We start from the raw sequence: 17,813 nt of genomic DNA, 5'->3' as shown, positions 1-17,813 counted from the left end.
GAATTTGAGCATCTCATGTCGAACATGTCACACTCCCACACTCTAGTGGACAGTGGTTCAATGTACATTATTAGTGATATTGACATTAATAGTTCAATCAAATAAAATACAATGTAATTGGTGACAGCTAAATTGTTAAAATGGTTCTACTCCCGGAAGGTGATTCATGAACTGTGGCCAATTACTGTTACTAAATGTCACAATGTGTGTGGTAATAATTGCTTGTTGAATGAAACAGGAGAAATAAATAATAGTTGTCTCTGTACAAATGATCACATTTGCTTTTGAAAATAAAAATAGTTATGCAAAAAAAAAAGAAGCTTACCTAATAACACTGATTTTCAATTTGAATTTTCTTATAAAAAATTAGAAGACTATTGCAATGAACCCCTAAATAAATAATAAAAAGAAAAGAAATATGCTTGTTTCTATTAATGGTTTATATAAACACAAATCTTATAAAAGTCCCTGCAATCTGGGCAAATTTCACACAAAAATATAGAATACTAGAATGTAGAACAGGATAGAGAATAATAGAAAATAAACATTTTTTTAAAATGAATAATATATATAATAAAATATATAATGACAAATGCAAAAAAAAAAATGCAATAGAATAAATATAATAAAATAAACGTTCGTATTCTCGTGTGTAGCCTACAAAAAAAGTGTTGTGCATGCAGAACTACGCAAACGCTTCTGCGTACTTTCCATTGAACAGAAGGGGGATCAATGGGAGCCTTGCAGCACCACGAGGGGGCCTGATGCAGTAACACAGGAGCATCAGCAGTCCAAAAGAGCTTCACAGGACAGGCGGGAGTGCGCAGCGACGCGAACGCGAACGCGCATGCACTCACCCACAGAGAACTACTGCGATTGGAAGCGCGAGGCGGTCAGATCGTGTGTTTTGTGTTGCTGCCGCGCAGTATCTTTTCACGCAAGTGCCAAGGACCGCAAGGGAAAAGTTTATTTCAAAGACCCACCAACTAACGGGCATGACCGCTCCCAGATCCCCCTGAACGCCAGGTCAGTATGAGCAGATTTCTGCGTTCATTCCTATGCTTCAAAGGCGCATTGTTGCAAATATAAAGAGTTGCATTGTTGGGACCGCTGGGGACTGATTGTTGCGTAGCGGTTTGCTACCTTGCGGCCAACCACGACAGCCGCTTTAGTAATCCGTGGTTTGGGGAACCTGCTATCGTGCTGCGGCAAAATGCTCCCATCGGGTTTTTAAATTACAGCCATGTGTTTCCCTCGCATTTGACACCCCAGCTCATTTTTATTATCTAGTTATGAGGTGATTTAGAGGGTTTACTCAGACCTGTGTTTATAATATGTGGTTTGTTTTGATTGCCACTTGGCTTGCAAGTAATAAGCTGTCATCAGTCAAAAGGGCGCAAACCGTTCATCAAAGTTATGATGAGTATCCTAGTCGAGAATTAGTGTTGGCAGTTGGCATGTTTATTCTTGCTATTGGAAAAAATGTGTCATTATTGTGATGGCACATCATTTGTTTCAACGAGCTGTTATTTATAACAGTAAACATTTCTTGGGCAGAACTGTTGGTTTGTACTTCTGTATTTTGTTTCAAAGTGTATGGGCCGAACCGACCCTTCCCCCTTTCTCCCGCGGCCTCGCTGTCGCCTTCGTCCGGGGAGGGACTGCACTGGCGACCGTGATGAGTGACCAGCCGCTACACAAACAAAGGCGGGTTACCAGGGGAAACGGGGCTCTCTACTTACGGACTGGCTCGCTGGAGGAATAGTGACGGCTCACGTTTGGGCTCATCTGCATGCGTCTTGAATGAACCGCTGCAACAAAGACAAATAGTGTTTGACGTGTGAGAACCTGACGGCTGAAAATCACTTCACAAAGTGCTGTCGATAATGCGTGTCCCGCCTGCAAGGTCACTTTGTGTTCACGGCTGCTAAGTGGCTCAGTAGATTAGACAAACAAACCGGTTTTTTGCTGGCTGGGGTTGTCCAGCCTTAGTGTTTGTTTGTCGAAGGGAGACAAGAGTTTAATCGGTTTAAGACTCAGTTTGAAGTCAGTAAGATGAATGACAAAGAACCATTTCTGATTTTATTGAGTCAAATTAATTGCTTTTTAAATACTCATTTTAATGCCTATTCCTTGGAGCCTTTCTACAGGCAGGAAGACAAGTAAATACATTGAAAAAAATGTAATAGGCTAGCAAAATTGTAGCGCTGGCTGCATTTGTCAAGCTTAGCCATTCAACTCTTTTAACTATGTTTTTGAAAAGAAAAATTCACAGTGAAACATTTTTCCTTTTCAAGGTTTTGGTTTTCGATTAAATTTTTATTCGGCACTTCCTTTCACTGACTGTTGAAAAAGAAAACTCAATTTTTAGAGTTTCAGGGCCTTTTTTTAACTGAAAGTCACAAATTAATTTCAAACAGGCATTAATCTGTCAAAGGTCTTGTCACAATAGGCTACAGGGTGATTCTATCAATTCTGTGTTGATCACATGACTTGTTATATTTTCAAAAAATGTAGGCTACAGTCTTTTAGTTCAAATGTGGGTGAAAGTCATGAATGAGAGACTAAAGACTTATGTCTGATCTATTAGTGATGGACACTGTGGCATTCATGTTCTGGTAGTGATGTGGATTAATGGCCGGTTTCACAGACAAGGCTTAAGCCTAGTCCCAGACTAAAATACATGTTTAAGCTGTTTTAACTGAAAGCAACTTGCACTGACATATCTTAAAATATGTCAGTGCCATTGTTTTGTTTCAAGATGCACATCAGTAATGTTCTTTTCTAAGAAACGTTTATAAAAGCTAATTGTCCTAATTTAACTATAGGCCTACTCCTTGCTTAATCTAAGCCCTGTCTGTAAAACCACGCCTAAATGTATTGTTTCTACTGGGATCAAATACTACTTGTGTTATTAAGCAGAGAAGTAGTAGAGAGCTTCATCCATCTTGTTTACTCATCACTTCCGTTCTCCACACATTACATCGTTACACAAAATTTTATAAAAATTAGTTGTCAACACAATACAAGTCAATAATGAACAAAACACTACTTTTTCATTCACTTTCTCTTAAATAGCATGTAATAGTTTGCAAAACTTTTAAAGACTTTTTCTTCTTGTCTTTTGCTTATAAATCACTTGCAAACTAGGCTAATCAAACCAAAACACTTAATTTTGCGCAAAATAAAAACATTTTTGAAAGAAGATGACAGTGTTTGTGAGTGTAATCCTGGCTAATCTTTGGATCCTCCTTGCTCAGACTGTGGGATTCAAAATGTTTTCTGTTATCTGTCAGCCATATATAAACACTGCTTTAAAACTCAGGATTTTCCCAGGTTTCAAATTTAGACATACAGGTAGAAAGAAAGAAATCATATTGTGAACCTCTCGTCATGATGTTTGCCTTTAAATTTACAACGGGCTGATTTGATAGTAGGTTCATGTTGGCTTTTAGTGCTGCTAAATGTTATGTAATGTTGAAGACCACTGTGTAGTAATGCTTAATTTGATCATGCCCAGAGTGTAAATGTCACACTACAAGCCTTGTTTCCGTTTGGGGAAAGTGAGATTTAACAGAGACATGTATTTTCTCAAGTTCAAGGCATTTGTGTCTGTGACTCAACAATTGCCATGGCTTTCAAATTTGCTTTGATTTGTGTGGCTCATCCATATACACCCATCCTTCTCTGGGTTGAATCTGGTGGTTGTTATTTTTTTTTTTTTTCTTCGAGCAATAGCCTAGTATTGAAACCTAAAGCTGAAGAAAAATGAGTAGGGTTATATTGTTACATACATAGAGAACTGCTGTCAATTTATTTCTCCTTTCTGTAGTACGTTAGCATTTGAAATGGAGACATTTAGGGCTTGACATTAACTTTTTTGCTCATGTGGCTAGTGGTTTTTCAAAGTTACTAGCCTACTGAGTTACTAGCCCCTCAGCATTTTCACTGGCCATATAGATATTTTTAATATTATCTCATAATTTGTCAGCAGGTATATTAGGATCCATTATACTGTTACACATACGTTTTCTTTCTCAACTGTTTACGTTCACTTAACTGACTGTGTTTACGTGAATACTCAGCAAGACCAGCTTTTTGAGTATTTTGTGTGTTATTTAACGCAATAAGCAGCAAAAAAGAACTAAATTTTGTATTGAAAGGCAGCTTTATGTGTGCGCACATTGGGTGTGAGCACAAAACCTGCGAGAATGTGTAAAATTATGCGAAATACGTGCACTCCCACTCCGAAATTTAAGCCCTGTAACACCAACAATATTCATCCAGAGGAAAAGAAACGAGTGAGTGAGCGGAGGCTGGTTTGTGTGTCAACTCGCTGTCGGAGAGATGAGAGAAAGTGCATCTGGTATCGTGTATCTATTCTGCGGAAAATGAGAATTGGAAGCATTTCAGATACTTCAGTATCGATAAAAATCAATATTTGACAACACTACATTGCACTATTGACACCTTTTTAAAAGACTACTGTTGAAAAATGGATTAAATCAAATTCAACCTGCCAAAGTGGGTTGCATTTGGTGGGTGTTAATGTCAATCCCTGGATACAATGCTGCATATATATTGTATTTTACCTGTTTCTGAATGATTATTCACATTTGTAATGGGTGCTAATGTCTTGATAGTAAAGCTCTTTGGGACTGCTCTGGGTTTTACTGTAAGTTTGAAGCCCAGAAAGTGAAACTCAAAAAAAATAATCTTTTTCCCAGTATATAGAGGCACTATGTGAAATTCAGTCAAATTGAATAGTAATAACAAGATCCACCTGCAATGATGTGGGATTTCTGCTGGAGTGACAGTCTCACTTTTGCTGCAAAGTTGGTAGTAACTTCTTAACGCTTTGCGTTGGCCACATTGACACTTCACTCACACCCAGAGGAGACCTTCCATCTGCTCCTTGTTTATAGAAGCTCCACTTTGGTTAGCAGTCAAGTCCCCAAATGGGAGACACATGGTAGATTTGAAATTCTTGTGTGCTACTTTTTCGATTGAATTAGTCTATTTGCTCACTTTAATGAAAATCTGCTTTACTCTTTAACAAGTGTTGATAAGATTTGCCTCAAGCTGTTTTAATGTTGGTGGAAAACTGCCATCAGAGCTTTCACCTGTTTTTCTCCCCTCTGTGGTGTGTTAATAATGTTTCTTTTTAAATGTTGCCATGTCCCTTACTTATCAGAAATCACTGAAGGGCTTTATTCCTCAGACTTCCTTCAAGTGATAACAGTGTAACACAAGCTTTCAAACATGCTTGACTCCTGGGGATCCTGTGTGTAAATGTGGATGTTATTGGCAGAGGGAGAAGATGGACTATGTTTAGCTCAAGTTATGGTTCATGGTGTCAAGGGAGGATGGGGCGTTTTAGTGGACAGGCTTGTTATAAACTTTAGGTTGGGTTAGTATTAGAGAAAACAAAAATGGTCTGACAGTGACAGTAAAGACATTTGTAATATTACAAAAGATTACTATTTCAACTATTTCTGTTATTCTATTGAACTACTATTTCACTTTTTATTTATCAAAGAATCCTGAAAAAAATGCTTCACTTTTATTTTTGATCAAATAAATGCAACGTACCGACCCCAAATATTTGTATGCCTCAGTAGAGACTCAATTAAGAAGGCCAATCACTTGTCATTTATATAGTTTATTAATACAGAACCCATCTCTCTGTTCTCTCACAGAATAAGTTGTTCAGTGCTGGATGTTCTGAGTTCTCTTTGGCATGTGTCCCTACGGTATTAGTTCACACTAAGGGGCCATTGCATTTAAATACATGATGCAGGGCAGTGGAATAAAAAGAAAGGTCTAAAGATGTGTTCTTCTAAAAGTTCTTTAAACGTGAGCGCCACGTTTTTAGAACATTGTGTCATTGTGAAACTGCATGCAAAAGATGCGAGGCTCGAACGCAATGGTCAAACGTGTCTGTCTAGTGCATGTTTACATTTAAAAACTATTGAAAAGCAGTGCACTGAAATGCAAAAACAGATTCTGTGTGAACAGCCTCTTAAATTAAGGTGCAGTCGGCAGTGTTTGGCAGCTCTCCTTTACCAGTCATGCTCTTCATTAGTCTTTTGTTCTTTTTGTATATTATTTGGTGTTTTCTTTGAATCAGATTCTCTTGTCTTGTTGTTTGTACCTCCATATATTGGAGTGCCTGCGGTAGGGCTTGATGAAGTATGCAGGAAATGAAAGAATGTGAGAGATTGAAGTTGCTGCCAAGACTGGCACGAGTCTTTACTGCAAAATGTGAACACAGAGGGAGAGTAGATAGCCTTCAGCTCTATGCTGGTTAAATCAATGCTGGGTCAACCTTCTTGTATAGTGGAAGAGATGTGTGGTTGTTGAGAAGCTCATGTGAGAAATCGTTTTTGTTTCAGCAACAGGCTTCAGTTTTATGTGTCTTTCTCATGAGGTTCAGGACTCTAATGATGTTTTAGTACATATGTGTCGAATGGTTTATCATCATGACAAAGTCCCTTTGACTGTCTCAGTGTTAATGTTTAAAGGGATAGATCACCTAAAAAGGAAAATTCTGTCAATTAACTCACCCTCATTTCATTCCAAACCTGTAAGACATTCGTTCATCTTCGAAACACAAATGAAGATCTTTTTAATGAAATCTGAGAGCTTTCTGTCCCTCTATTGACAGCCTACGCAACTACTATTTTCAAGCCCCAGAAAGGTAAGACATCATTATAGTAATCCATGTGACTCCAGTGGTGTAACCTACATTTTCTGAAGCCACGCAAGTGTTTTCTTTGTGCAAAAAAAACATAATTTACCACTTTATTTACAAAATATTAATCTCCAACGCACGTTCACGCAACAACGTCTGCTCTCGCGTCAACACAACACGCATGTGTCATGGTGCTCTCGTGAACGCATTGGCTTGAAAGTGGTAGTTGCGTAGGCTGTCAATGGAGGGACAATGAAAGCTCTCAGATTTCATTCAAAAGATCTTCATTTGTGTTCCGAAGATGAACTAAAGTCTTACAGGTTTGGAACGACATGAGGGTGAGTATTAATTACAGAATTTTTGGGTGAACTATCACTTTAAAAGCTCGTTGAGTAACAGATGGAAAAAGAGGGGGGGAGCTGACCTCTTCGAAGATGAAAGTTCATCAATTTAAAGCTTGGTTGAAAATCAAAAGTTTTGTGAAGCTTTTGGATGAAAGGCTGCTGTGTCCTGCTGTATATGATCAGGAAGGTAGTAGCGATATTTTAGAAAAGACAGGCAAAACAATATAAAATATATTGTAATATAGCCAAGTTTGACTTTCAAGGAAAATACATTGGTTGAATATAATATAGCTAAGTTTGATTTTAAAGATAATTACTTTAGGTCAGTGTAATGGTCAGGTAAATCATATTGGTTCAATGCGATTGTGATAATTCCAATAGAAACAGTTTGGTTACATCCAACAAACATGATACAGCTTTATTAATGTAATTATTTGATGTGGAAATGTGCCACATGATTAAAATACATTCAACTGATTAGGTATTATTTTATGCGTAGTGAATTGTTTGTATGTGGCTCTGTGCTTGATTTAACAGTGCAAGGTTTTCTCAGTGGAGGGATCGGTGTAGTCTGTGTCTGGTTACAGTATTCAGTTTCATTCAGTCTTAGTAACCTCTATCAGTCCCTTTCCTCCATGGCTATTTTGAGAAGGTGCCTTATGTCACATCAAATCCACATCTTAAATTTGACAGCGCCGCATGGCTTCACACACACTGAGCAGGTTGTATAATATTTGTTGCTATTTTGAAATGTTTAGTAAACCCATCAGCTTCCATGACTGACCCTTTAAGGACAGATCATGTGGATTAACTATAAGTAGGGAAGGTTTCATGGCTTAGTTAAGAGAGTGCGTCTTTAAAATGTTAGTTTCCCTTAACCAAACTTTGCATTATTGGGATAAAGTCTAGCTCATAACTGTTTTCTTTTTGTTATGGACGATATTTAAAGTCTACTATTTTGACTAAATAAATTAAACATAAAACACTAATATCAAAATCAATTGTTTGAAATGCTCTACTGTTCAAAAGTTTGGGGTAAGTGCGTTTTTTATTATTATTATTTTTTATTAATAAGTCTCTTCTATGCTCCCTAAAGCCTCATTTTATTTGATAAAAAATACTCTAAAGGCCCTTTCACATTGGACGCGATTTTGACGCACGAATAATTCGCGCGATGGGTTTATTTTTTGATCAGCTGTTTGTGTAATGAGCGCTTCCACACCGAACGCGAATGTGCTGCGGCGAAAAAACGACTTTTATTTTTTTCGCTTCGATGTCGATTTTTTTTTTACTTTTGCGGCGACAGAATAGGCTTCAGCCAATCACACACTACAAGGACAACAATTTGAAAGACAATGTGTGGCGTAGCATTGCCAACCAACTCGGTTATCTTGACTGTGAGTATGTTGTGTGATAGTTTTAGTCGTTGTATAGTCCTGTGCTGTGTAGGCTAGCAGGCCAAACTACATTTGGGATAGAAAGCGAACACTATTATCGTCAAAGATAGAGACAGAGACCGTGTTTACTTTGAACACGTAACAAAATGTAGTGAGACTATTTAGGGCTGCTTTTAGTATACTATACATTCTTTCTGTGATATCTACAGTTTCTAGTCGAATGATTTTTAACTTACTTCGTGTGTTACATGTAATGTGTAGTGACATTACAAAACGCACTGTGTTTAGTTGAAGACGCAAAAAAACCTGTGCACATTAGCATACTCCCCTTAAGACTCTCTGTTCTGTAAGATTGGGTGCACCCAAAACCTTCTTTTCTGTCTTTTAAATAAAATGAAAAGCTCGTCTTCACTGGATGCTATGACTATGACTGGATGATGATGATGATGATGATGAAGTGTCCATGTTTTCTCAGCTGTCGGCGCGATTCGCGCGAAAGTTTTGGAATGTTGAAGCTCTCTGAACGTCACAGACGTCGCAAATTCGCGTCGCGGCTGATGTGAATGGTTTTGATGCGAACTATTCGCACACGAACTATTCGCTTTTTCGTTTCGCTTTTTCGTTACGCATCCGGTGTGAAAGGGCCTTAAGACAGTAATATTTTTTAATATTATAACAATTTAAAATCAACTTTTTCTATTTTAATACACTGTAAATAAGGCTGTGCGATAAAATGATAATTATTGCGATATTATTCTAATATGCTGATTTAGTGCTCAGTAGACATTTCTTAATATTATCAATGCTGAAAACACTTGTGCTGCTTAATATTTGTTTGGAAACTGTGATAATTTTTTTTTTCAGGATTCATAGTTTTTTTTTTTTAAACAATGTAAGTCTTTCCTGTCACGTTTAATTTAATGCATTCTTGTTCAATAAATTTATTTCTTAAAAAAAAATCGTACTAACCCCAAATTTCCGAACAGTAGTGTATTTAGTAGATTAAACGGCATGTTTCAAAGATCAGATCTATCAGAGGTTGCTTAAAAAGCCAGCCAATCAGATTAGAGCTGGCCAGATCAGAAAGTGCTTGCAGTTTTTGTGCCTAGTATGCATCAGAAAGTTACACCAAAAGAACAAAGGAGTCCGAGAAATAAAAGGAAGAGTGAATCCAGCCGCTCTTTATATCCGGCCCAAGGCTGTCACAATCCATCATCTGTAAGCACCATATGTGAAACATGACAGTGTATATTTAACCTCAGAATGCTTAAGGGGGATTGTGTACATGTGAGAGTGGGATATGGGGGCAAACAGATGCATGTTGACGGTAGAAAGGGATCTGCAGGCAATGCTCTGGAAAATATCACTCGGTTCACTCAGTGATCGGTGTGTGAGTGAGCACGGTTATGTTCCTTGAGACCTGTCATTGTAATTTGATCTTTGGATTACTGATATGTTAGTTGCCATGGCGTCCTCACGCATGATTAGGTTACCATGCGTCTGTCCTTGATACTGGAAAGTACAGTAGCATATATTTTGTGTAATGTGTGATCAGATCAAGTCTGTCACAATTGCTATTGATTAGCGGTACCACAGTTTTCAACATGTGTGTGTGTGTGTTTTCAATCCCTGTGTGCTAACAATCTCTCTTTTTCTCTCTTCTTGCAGCCGTGCGGACACAGCACGAGAGAGAGATGTGGATCCACTCACAGTCTGCCTTCTGAATAACGCACGGACAGATTGAGCCATGACGGAACGGGATGGCCGTTGTGATTTGTCCATCGCCCCGGGGCAGGTATATATCGAGGTGGAGTTTGATTATGAGTACAAGGCGAAAGACAAACTCATCTCCATACGGCAGGGCGAATGCTACCAGTTGGTTCGTAAAACCAACGAGGACTGGTGGCAAGTTCGGCGGGAGGAGGGCACCAAGGCTTTTTATGTCCCCGCTCAGTACGTCCGAGAGGTACGACGTGCCCTCATGCCACCGCCCAAACCTCGCGCAAAGCCCCCCAACGTCCTTGAAATCAGCCAGTGCCGATCGTCGAACGAAAATCTCAACCAACGCGCTCCTACGGAAAGGTCCAGCTTTGGCAGGCCACCTCCTTCAACGACGCCTTCCCCATTGCCAGGGCAACTGACCCCGCCTTTGTTGTTGCGGGACACCAATCAGAACCCAGGGATGAAGAGCGTTGTTGCCGAGCTGACTCTGCTCAACAACAACAACCATCATAACTATCACCATGGCAACCCCGCACTTCCACGAGGGCGGGCGGAATCCCCTCCACGAGAGCATGGTTGCCAGGGGAAACTCCCAGGTGTGTTGACGGTGGAGATGGAAGGGAGCATGTCACACGGAAATGGGTTGGAGAAAATTAGAAATGACTCTGAATCTGGAGATGAGCTCAGCAGCAGCTCTACCGAACACATGCAGGTAAGAACGAGTGACATTCGCCCTCCTCCTTCCTCTCCCACGCATTTGTTCTCTCTCCCTCCCAAACTTACTCATGTTCTGCCTTTATCTCTTTCAATGTCGTCTTTGGCTTTCATTCTCTACATTTCAAGCACTTATCTTTGCCAGAAATGCTCCTTTTCATCATTTGACTGTCATTATCTGCCGTTCCAACAATTACTACTAGACTAATCTAACATTTGCTCCTCACTTCTTCCCCTTTATCCCTCCTTCGGTTTTACCTCTGACATTTATGGTTGCACGTCTTCTTTTCTGTCAGATTAAATTGGTTTCAGCAGTGTTTTTCTCTCCTCTTCCTGCGTTCCTTCCTTTCCGCTGTTTTGAGACTTGTTCAGCAGGAGATGCAGTCTGTCCTCTGCTATGGTGATGGAAATTAATAATAGAGACTTAATTGAGATCACAAAATGCAACACTTGTTGGGCTTTTTACAGAGTCGTTTCTGAATTTAAAAAGTTGCTTGTATTAGTCTACAATCTCTAAATGCACGGTGCATTATGTGTGTATCATATTAGGCTATATATAATATGTGTGGGTGTGTATTTATGTAATATTTTATATTAAAATATGTGTATATGTAATATATATACAGTGAGGAAAATAAGTATTTGAACACCCTGCTATTTTGCAAGTTCTCCCACTTAGAAATCATGGAGGGGTCTGAAATTGTCATCGTAGGTGCATGTCCACTGTGAGAGACATAATCTAAAAAAAAAAAATCCAGAAATCACAATATATGATTTTTACCTATTTATTTGTATGATACAGCTGCAAATAAGTATTTGAACACCTGTCTATCAGCTAGAATTCTGACCCTCAAAGACCTGTTAGTCTGCCTTTAAAATGTCCACCTCCACTTCATTTATTATCCTAAATTAGATGCACCTGTTTGAGGTCGTTAGCTGCATAAAGACACCTGTCCACCCCATACAATCAGTAAGAATCCAACTACTAACATGGCCAAGACCAAAGAGCTGTCCAAAGACACTAGAGACAAAATTGTACACCTCCACAAGGCTGGAAAGGGCTACGGGGAAATTGCCAAGCAGCTTGGTGAAAAAAGGTCCACTGTTGGAGCAATCATTAGAAAATGGAAGAAGCTAAACATGACTGTCAATCTCCCTCGGACTGGGGCTCCATGCAAGATCTCACCTCGTGGGGTCTCAATGATCCTAAGAAAGGTGAGAAATCAGCCCAGAACTACACGGGAGGAGCTGGTCAATGACCTGAAAAGAGCTGGGACCACCGTTTCCAAGGTTACTGTTGGTAATACACTAAGACGTCATGGTTTGAAATCATGCATGGCACGGAAGGTTCCCCTGCTTAAACCAGCACATGTCAAGGCCCGTCTTAAGTTTGCCAATGACCATTTGGATGATCCAGAGGAGTCATGGGAGAAAGTCATGTGGTCAGATGAGACCAAAATAGAACTTTTTGGTCATAATTCCACTAAACGTGTTTGGAGGAAGAAGAATGATGAGTACCATCCCAAGAACACCATCCCTACTGTGAAGCATGGGGGTGGTAGCATCATGCTTTGGGGGTGTTTTTCTGCACATGGGACAGGGCGACTGCACTGTATTAAGGAGAGGATGACCGGGGCCATGTATTGCGAGATTTTGGGGAACAACCTCCTTCCCTCAGTTAGAGCATTGAAGATGGGTCGAGGCTGGGTCTTCCAACATGACAATGACCCGAAGCACACCGCCAGGATAACCAAGGAGTGGCTCTGTAAGAAGCATATCAAGGTTCTGGCGTGGCCTAGCCAGTCTCCAGACCTAAACCCAATAGAGAATCTTTGGAGGGAGCTCAAACTCCGTGTTTCTCAGCGACAGCCCAGAAACCTGACTGATCTAGAGAAGATCTATGTGAGGAGTGGGCCAAAATCCCTCCTGCAGTGTGTGCAAACCTGGTGAAAAACTACAGGAAACGTTTGACCTCTGTAATTGCAAACAAAGGCTACTGTACCAAATATTAACATTGATTTTCTCAGGTGTTCAAATACTTATTTGCAGCTGTGTCATACAAATAAATCGTTAAAAAATCATACATTGTGATTTCTGGATTTTATTTTTTCAAATGTGAAATTAGTGAATGAATAATTTAAAAAATATATTTATTTAAGTGTAATTGTAATAATAAATACTAATAATAATATAAAACAATTGTTCTATATTAACAATCATAAATATATTAAATATTTTTATATTGTGTTTTAGTATTTTACTTGTATTTATTAATAGTGAAGCATAGATTAAAAATAAAATATGACAAAGTTACAAGTAAAGTAAGGTCTAACTGTAGTATTCAGGTACAGAAATGAAATAATTTGGCCTAAATGTAAAATAATACTGTAGTGTTCACTATATAAATGAAATATAGATTAATATTTGTTAAAGCTATATATTAATTTTTGTTAAAGCTGTGCTTTGTTGTTTGATTATTAACATTAATGACACCGAGAGCAGCTGCTGTCACTTTAAGACCTGATGCACAGATACAATATAATGATACACATCCGATTCCGTTTACGTTCACTTAAGACATAATAACTGTGTTTACGAGAATACTTGCCAAGACGGGTATTTTGACACAATTTTGTGTGTATATGTTCGTTCAGGTACAAGGAGATGCGAAAGAGAATTGAATTCAGTGTTCAAGCGCTATCTGAAACGTGCCTCTCTGTGTGTGCACGCTTTCACTCCACGATATTAAAAATGAAAGCTATATTTTTTTAATGTAATGCACAAATAAGGAGATTTTGAAGACTTATTTTGAGCATATTGAAACATGAAACACATGCATTATGTTTAATCCACTACTTAGGTGTCAAGGGGCTCTGCAGTTTGGGGAGTCTACAGTAATATGTACTAAGTAGTTTCTGAGTGATTTAGCTTTTTGAGTGTCCCAGGGTGCATCATGTGGAGTTGGGTGTTTAGTCTTTGTTACTATCCTCCTCCCCCATTTCTTTCTCTCTCTCTATCTCTCTCTCTGAAACAGGGTGCTGCTGGGGGAACAAAGGGGATTGTGGGAGAATAGAAAGTAGGTCATATCTGACTAGATCATGCTGTTGCCCCCGTTTTGTATGTGTGAGTGAGATGGAAAGATGCGCATTGAGATTTTGGTATCCATAAGGATCATCATTGTGAACAATAAGGACAATAAGCATGAGTCTGTAAACCTGTAGCTTGTCATGTATATTGAGCTGATCTTCTGGGATGCCACGTTGAGTGGATCTATTATTACTGATCTTGGTTGACAACATCAAGAAGATTTCTAGCCACCATCCTCTTGCTGTCAAATAATGAGAACAATCATGATGCTCCTCAAAGTCAGGTTCTAGACAGTGGCTTAACCATGCGCACACATATATGGGCTTAAAAGAACATACAGTACTCTGGGCTTTTGAGGGATTTGCCCATGTCAGGCTTTGTCCATTAGGGTCAGCTGCTAATACTAAACCATGTGATTACTTAATCAGCCCTTTAACAACTATCCCTTACAAAGAATATTTGGCCTCCAAATTTCATTAATCTTCTGCTATGTATGATGTTTGGTTTAAAGAAGGAGTTCACTATCAATTACTGAGCCTCATGGTTCCAAACCCTTAAAAACACAAAATATCATAAGTATTGTGAAGCCATTACATAGCATTGTATTTTATTGTAAGGCATTGTTTTTTTCAGGTAATAACCAAGAAAATAATTATTTTGTAAACACAAAATAGCCTTTAAGACTAAAATGTTTGGATATTTTTTAATGGATTTTATAGACTTAACAATTAACAGCACTATGTGACTTAACTGAATGAGAAAGAGAAGTGTGAACAGTCTTATGTTCTTTGGAGTAAAATGTAGTTTAGCATTTATAAATATTTTGAATAAGCTTTTATTTTTATTCAGTTTTCATTTTAAGTTGATTTCTTTTAGTAATTATAGTTAGTATTTTTATATTTTTAGTTAGCTTTAATGCATTTTTATTTCAGTTTTAGTAATTTTAGTATTTCAACTTGAACTTATTTTATTTCAGTTAGTTGCTAAGCAACATTTCTGTTTTTCATTTCATATTTTATTTCAGGTTTATTTCAATATTCTATTCTATTCTGTTTTGTTCTTTTCTATTCTATATTTCTACTCTACTCTACTTTTAATAGTTTTAGTTACCAATAACAACGCTGGAATAAAGAATGCCATATATACGATCTTAGAAGGCTGAGTAAATAGCCGCTTTCTGACCGGAGGAACCTTTTCACAGTTCCTAGAACTATTGGCTAAAGTACCCGGATGTCAGCGTTTTCGCACCACAGGAACTAGGAACGATTTTAGTTCTAGGAACTCCATTTGGAGGAACTAATTTAGGTCCTACTTCAGAGTAGGGTCTAAACCAGGGCTGCGTTCAGCCCCGACAAAACGTTGCACAACATTTTTTAAACAGAAACGGTGATGCGTTGAACACACTGTTCTGATGACGCAAGAGTTGCAACTATGGCAGCTGAGAAGGCCATTCTTTGTGTTCTTTGTGAAGAATTTTCGGAGCCTGATGAAGTCGGTATAAATATGTGTTTAATACTACAAAATATGCCTGATGTTACAGTTACTGCACTTGCCGCCCAGAACAAAAGAGAACATCCCAATCGAGTGAAGGGATTGCTGAAACTGAAATGGAAGCACACATCTTACCTAATTCAGACTAAAACACATCTATTTAGCCTCACATACTGACTTTATTTGTAGTTCATACTGTTTTAATACCCTGTATTTTCTTTCTCATTTTTAGGAAAGCACTTAATTACCATTGTTTATTTCTATACCAAATGTCATACACTTGCAATGAAGCAAAAAATCTACATCATTATGTTGATATCCTATATTTTTACAATAAAACTTACGACAAACATGTCTTCTAATATCCTCAGTTGTTGCATATACCGAGCTGCATCGAACACATTTGTAAATTACTTTCCTTGAACCCATTGTGCGAGTTCACTTTAATACCGCGTGCTTTATATACATGTTGCTGCTGATTGGACTGCAGTTCTGACACACCCACCAAACAAGAGAAAACGTATCTCAAACCCCGTTGCACCCAGGTGCATGCCGTTTCCAGGAAACATGACGTTCAACCCGGAAACTGTAGCAAAACGTTGTGCACCGTTTTGAACTTGAACGTGCCCCAGCACTATAGGAACTACCCGTGACGTTAGTGTACGCTGATTGACCGAACGCACGCGGAACACCAGCACCCGCCATTTTTAAAACAGCTATAATGTAAACACACAGATTATAGCCTATATATTTACTCCAGAAACTAACTATACAAACATGGGAAACAGTGATAGATGGGTCTCTAAACCTTTATGCTGAAGAGAAAATCCAACGCAACTTTGAGGGGACCAAGTCAAACATCATGATTATGTTTATCTGCCCAGCTAGCAACACTGGACATCAACCACACGGCATAGGCTAATAACCTTTTTTTCATATACTGTCTACTTTCTATAACAGTTCTATCTAATAACATATTAAACAGTACTGTTAGACAGATCGCTAACTAATAAACACAGAGAATGCGAGCATTGTTTGCTCTGGCGTTGTCAGCGCCGTCAAAATAAAGGTCCGTCGCGCCGTCAAAATAAAAGTCACCGTGATTGCGTCACTCCCTTACCCCTCCTACCCGTTCCTATGGCCACTTGGCCAGTGTGAACGCAAACAGCAAAACCGAGTTTGGGGGAGAGTAGGCCCTAGTTCATAGAACTGTTTAGAAGTGGACAGTTCCTATAACTAAGTTCCTGTAACTACTTGGTCGGAAAGCGGCTTATGATGCATTTTCAGTTTGGAGGAACTATTTGTATAATTACTTTTAGCCCAAAGTCACATACTCTGCCCGCATCCCTCTTGACGTCGATCCCTCCCCTCCGCTTATGAACGGGCAGCTTCTGCGCTCTGAAAGAATTGAGGTCCAAATCTGTTTCCCTCAACACTCCACCAGACTGGCCCACAGAGGACGCATTTAGAACCCCAATTCTTCGCCTTTTTTCTATGCCTCGACTTTTTCACCCCCTGAAGCAGATTTGCAGGTGCACACACACACACTTTCCGGCTCTCATTCTTCACCTCCCCCACTCTTTCACTTTTATGGACTTTATATGTTAGAGTGTTTCCTTATTCTAAATTTTTTTTTAATCCTTTTTATGACAGACTCAAATAACTTGAAATAATAATAAGCCATCAGAAGACACACACAAACGCTTGACCAGGGGATTAGTAGCATGTCACCTCTCTAATAAAAGATTACGAATAGCTTTTGTAACAGAGAAAGGGCTTTTCTAATGGGCAGCTGCATGAAATTAAATTCAGCCTCCTCAGCTGGGTGTTTTCCTTTGTGTGAATGTGAACAGTTATTGTACTTCAGCTTCTTTAATGTTTTGGTCTATTTCTGCTGATTTTCCTTTGATTTGGCGTGTATGTACATTCATTGATATTTTCACAAGTATTGAATCATTGACGCTTTTGTTAAGCTCACATGTTACAGGCCCAAAAGAGTCTTAGAAGTGTGTGTGGGTTCGGCTTCAGTCCGAGTCCTGTAGCTCCTTCCCTGCATTGACAGTAAAGGAGGCCCAAGCATTCCTGTCATTCCTGTCCCAGCACACACACACCGACTTCAGTTGGATAACCCAATAAAGGCCCATCGATCCTAGTGGGCGGAAAACAGTACAGCTCACCCTAATCTAATATTTACTCATGTATCAAAGATCTCTCGCTCTCTTTCCTGTCTGTTGTTGTCTGTCTCTATTTTTGACTAAACATGGACTTTAGGCTGAGAGATGGCAGTGGATATCAAATGGATGTGTGTTTGGGGTGGTGTGGGGGTGGTTTGGTACCCTCATGCTGTCAGAGCATCTCTCTGTC

At 39.0% G+C, this 17,813-nt stretch overlaps 1 protein-coding gene across 10 annotated transcripts in view; it reads left to right on the top strand.

The window, feature by feature from the left end:
• The first annotated feature begins 788 nt into the window (after positions 1 to 788).
• The window catches only part of arhgap12b (Rho GTPase activating protein 12b), a 60,454-nt gene continuing 43,429 nt past the window's right edge, over positions 789 to 17,813 (top strand). For 4 of the 10 annotated variants that reach the window (XM_084134257.1, XM_084134258.1, XM_084134254.1 and 1 more), the window contains exons 1-2: positions 860 to 1,026; positions 10,104 to 10,869. In XM_084134257.1, coding sequence (XP_083990383.1) covers positions 10,183 to 10,869 — 687 coding nt within the window. In that variant the 5' untranslated portion in view covers positions 860 to 1,026; positions 10,104 to 10,182. Of the gene's footprint in view, positions 1,027 to 10,103; positions 10,870 to 17,813 lie in introns of all 10 variants that reach the window. The other 6 variants (XM_084134262.1, XM_084134261.1, XM_084134260.1 and 3 more) reach the window with 4 other exon arrangements.

Source organism: Abramis brama, assembly GCF_963993115.1.
Source record: "Abramis brama genome assembly, chromosome: 14".
Taxonomy (NCBI): domain Eukaryota; kingdom Metazoa; phylum Chordata; class Actinopteri; order Cypriniformes; family Leuciscidae; genus Abramis; species Abramis brama.
This window is presented reverse-complemented; position numbering and strand designations above follow the sequence as displayed.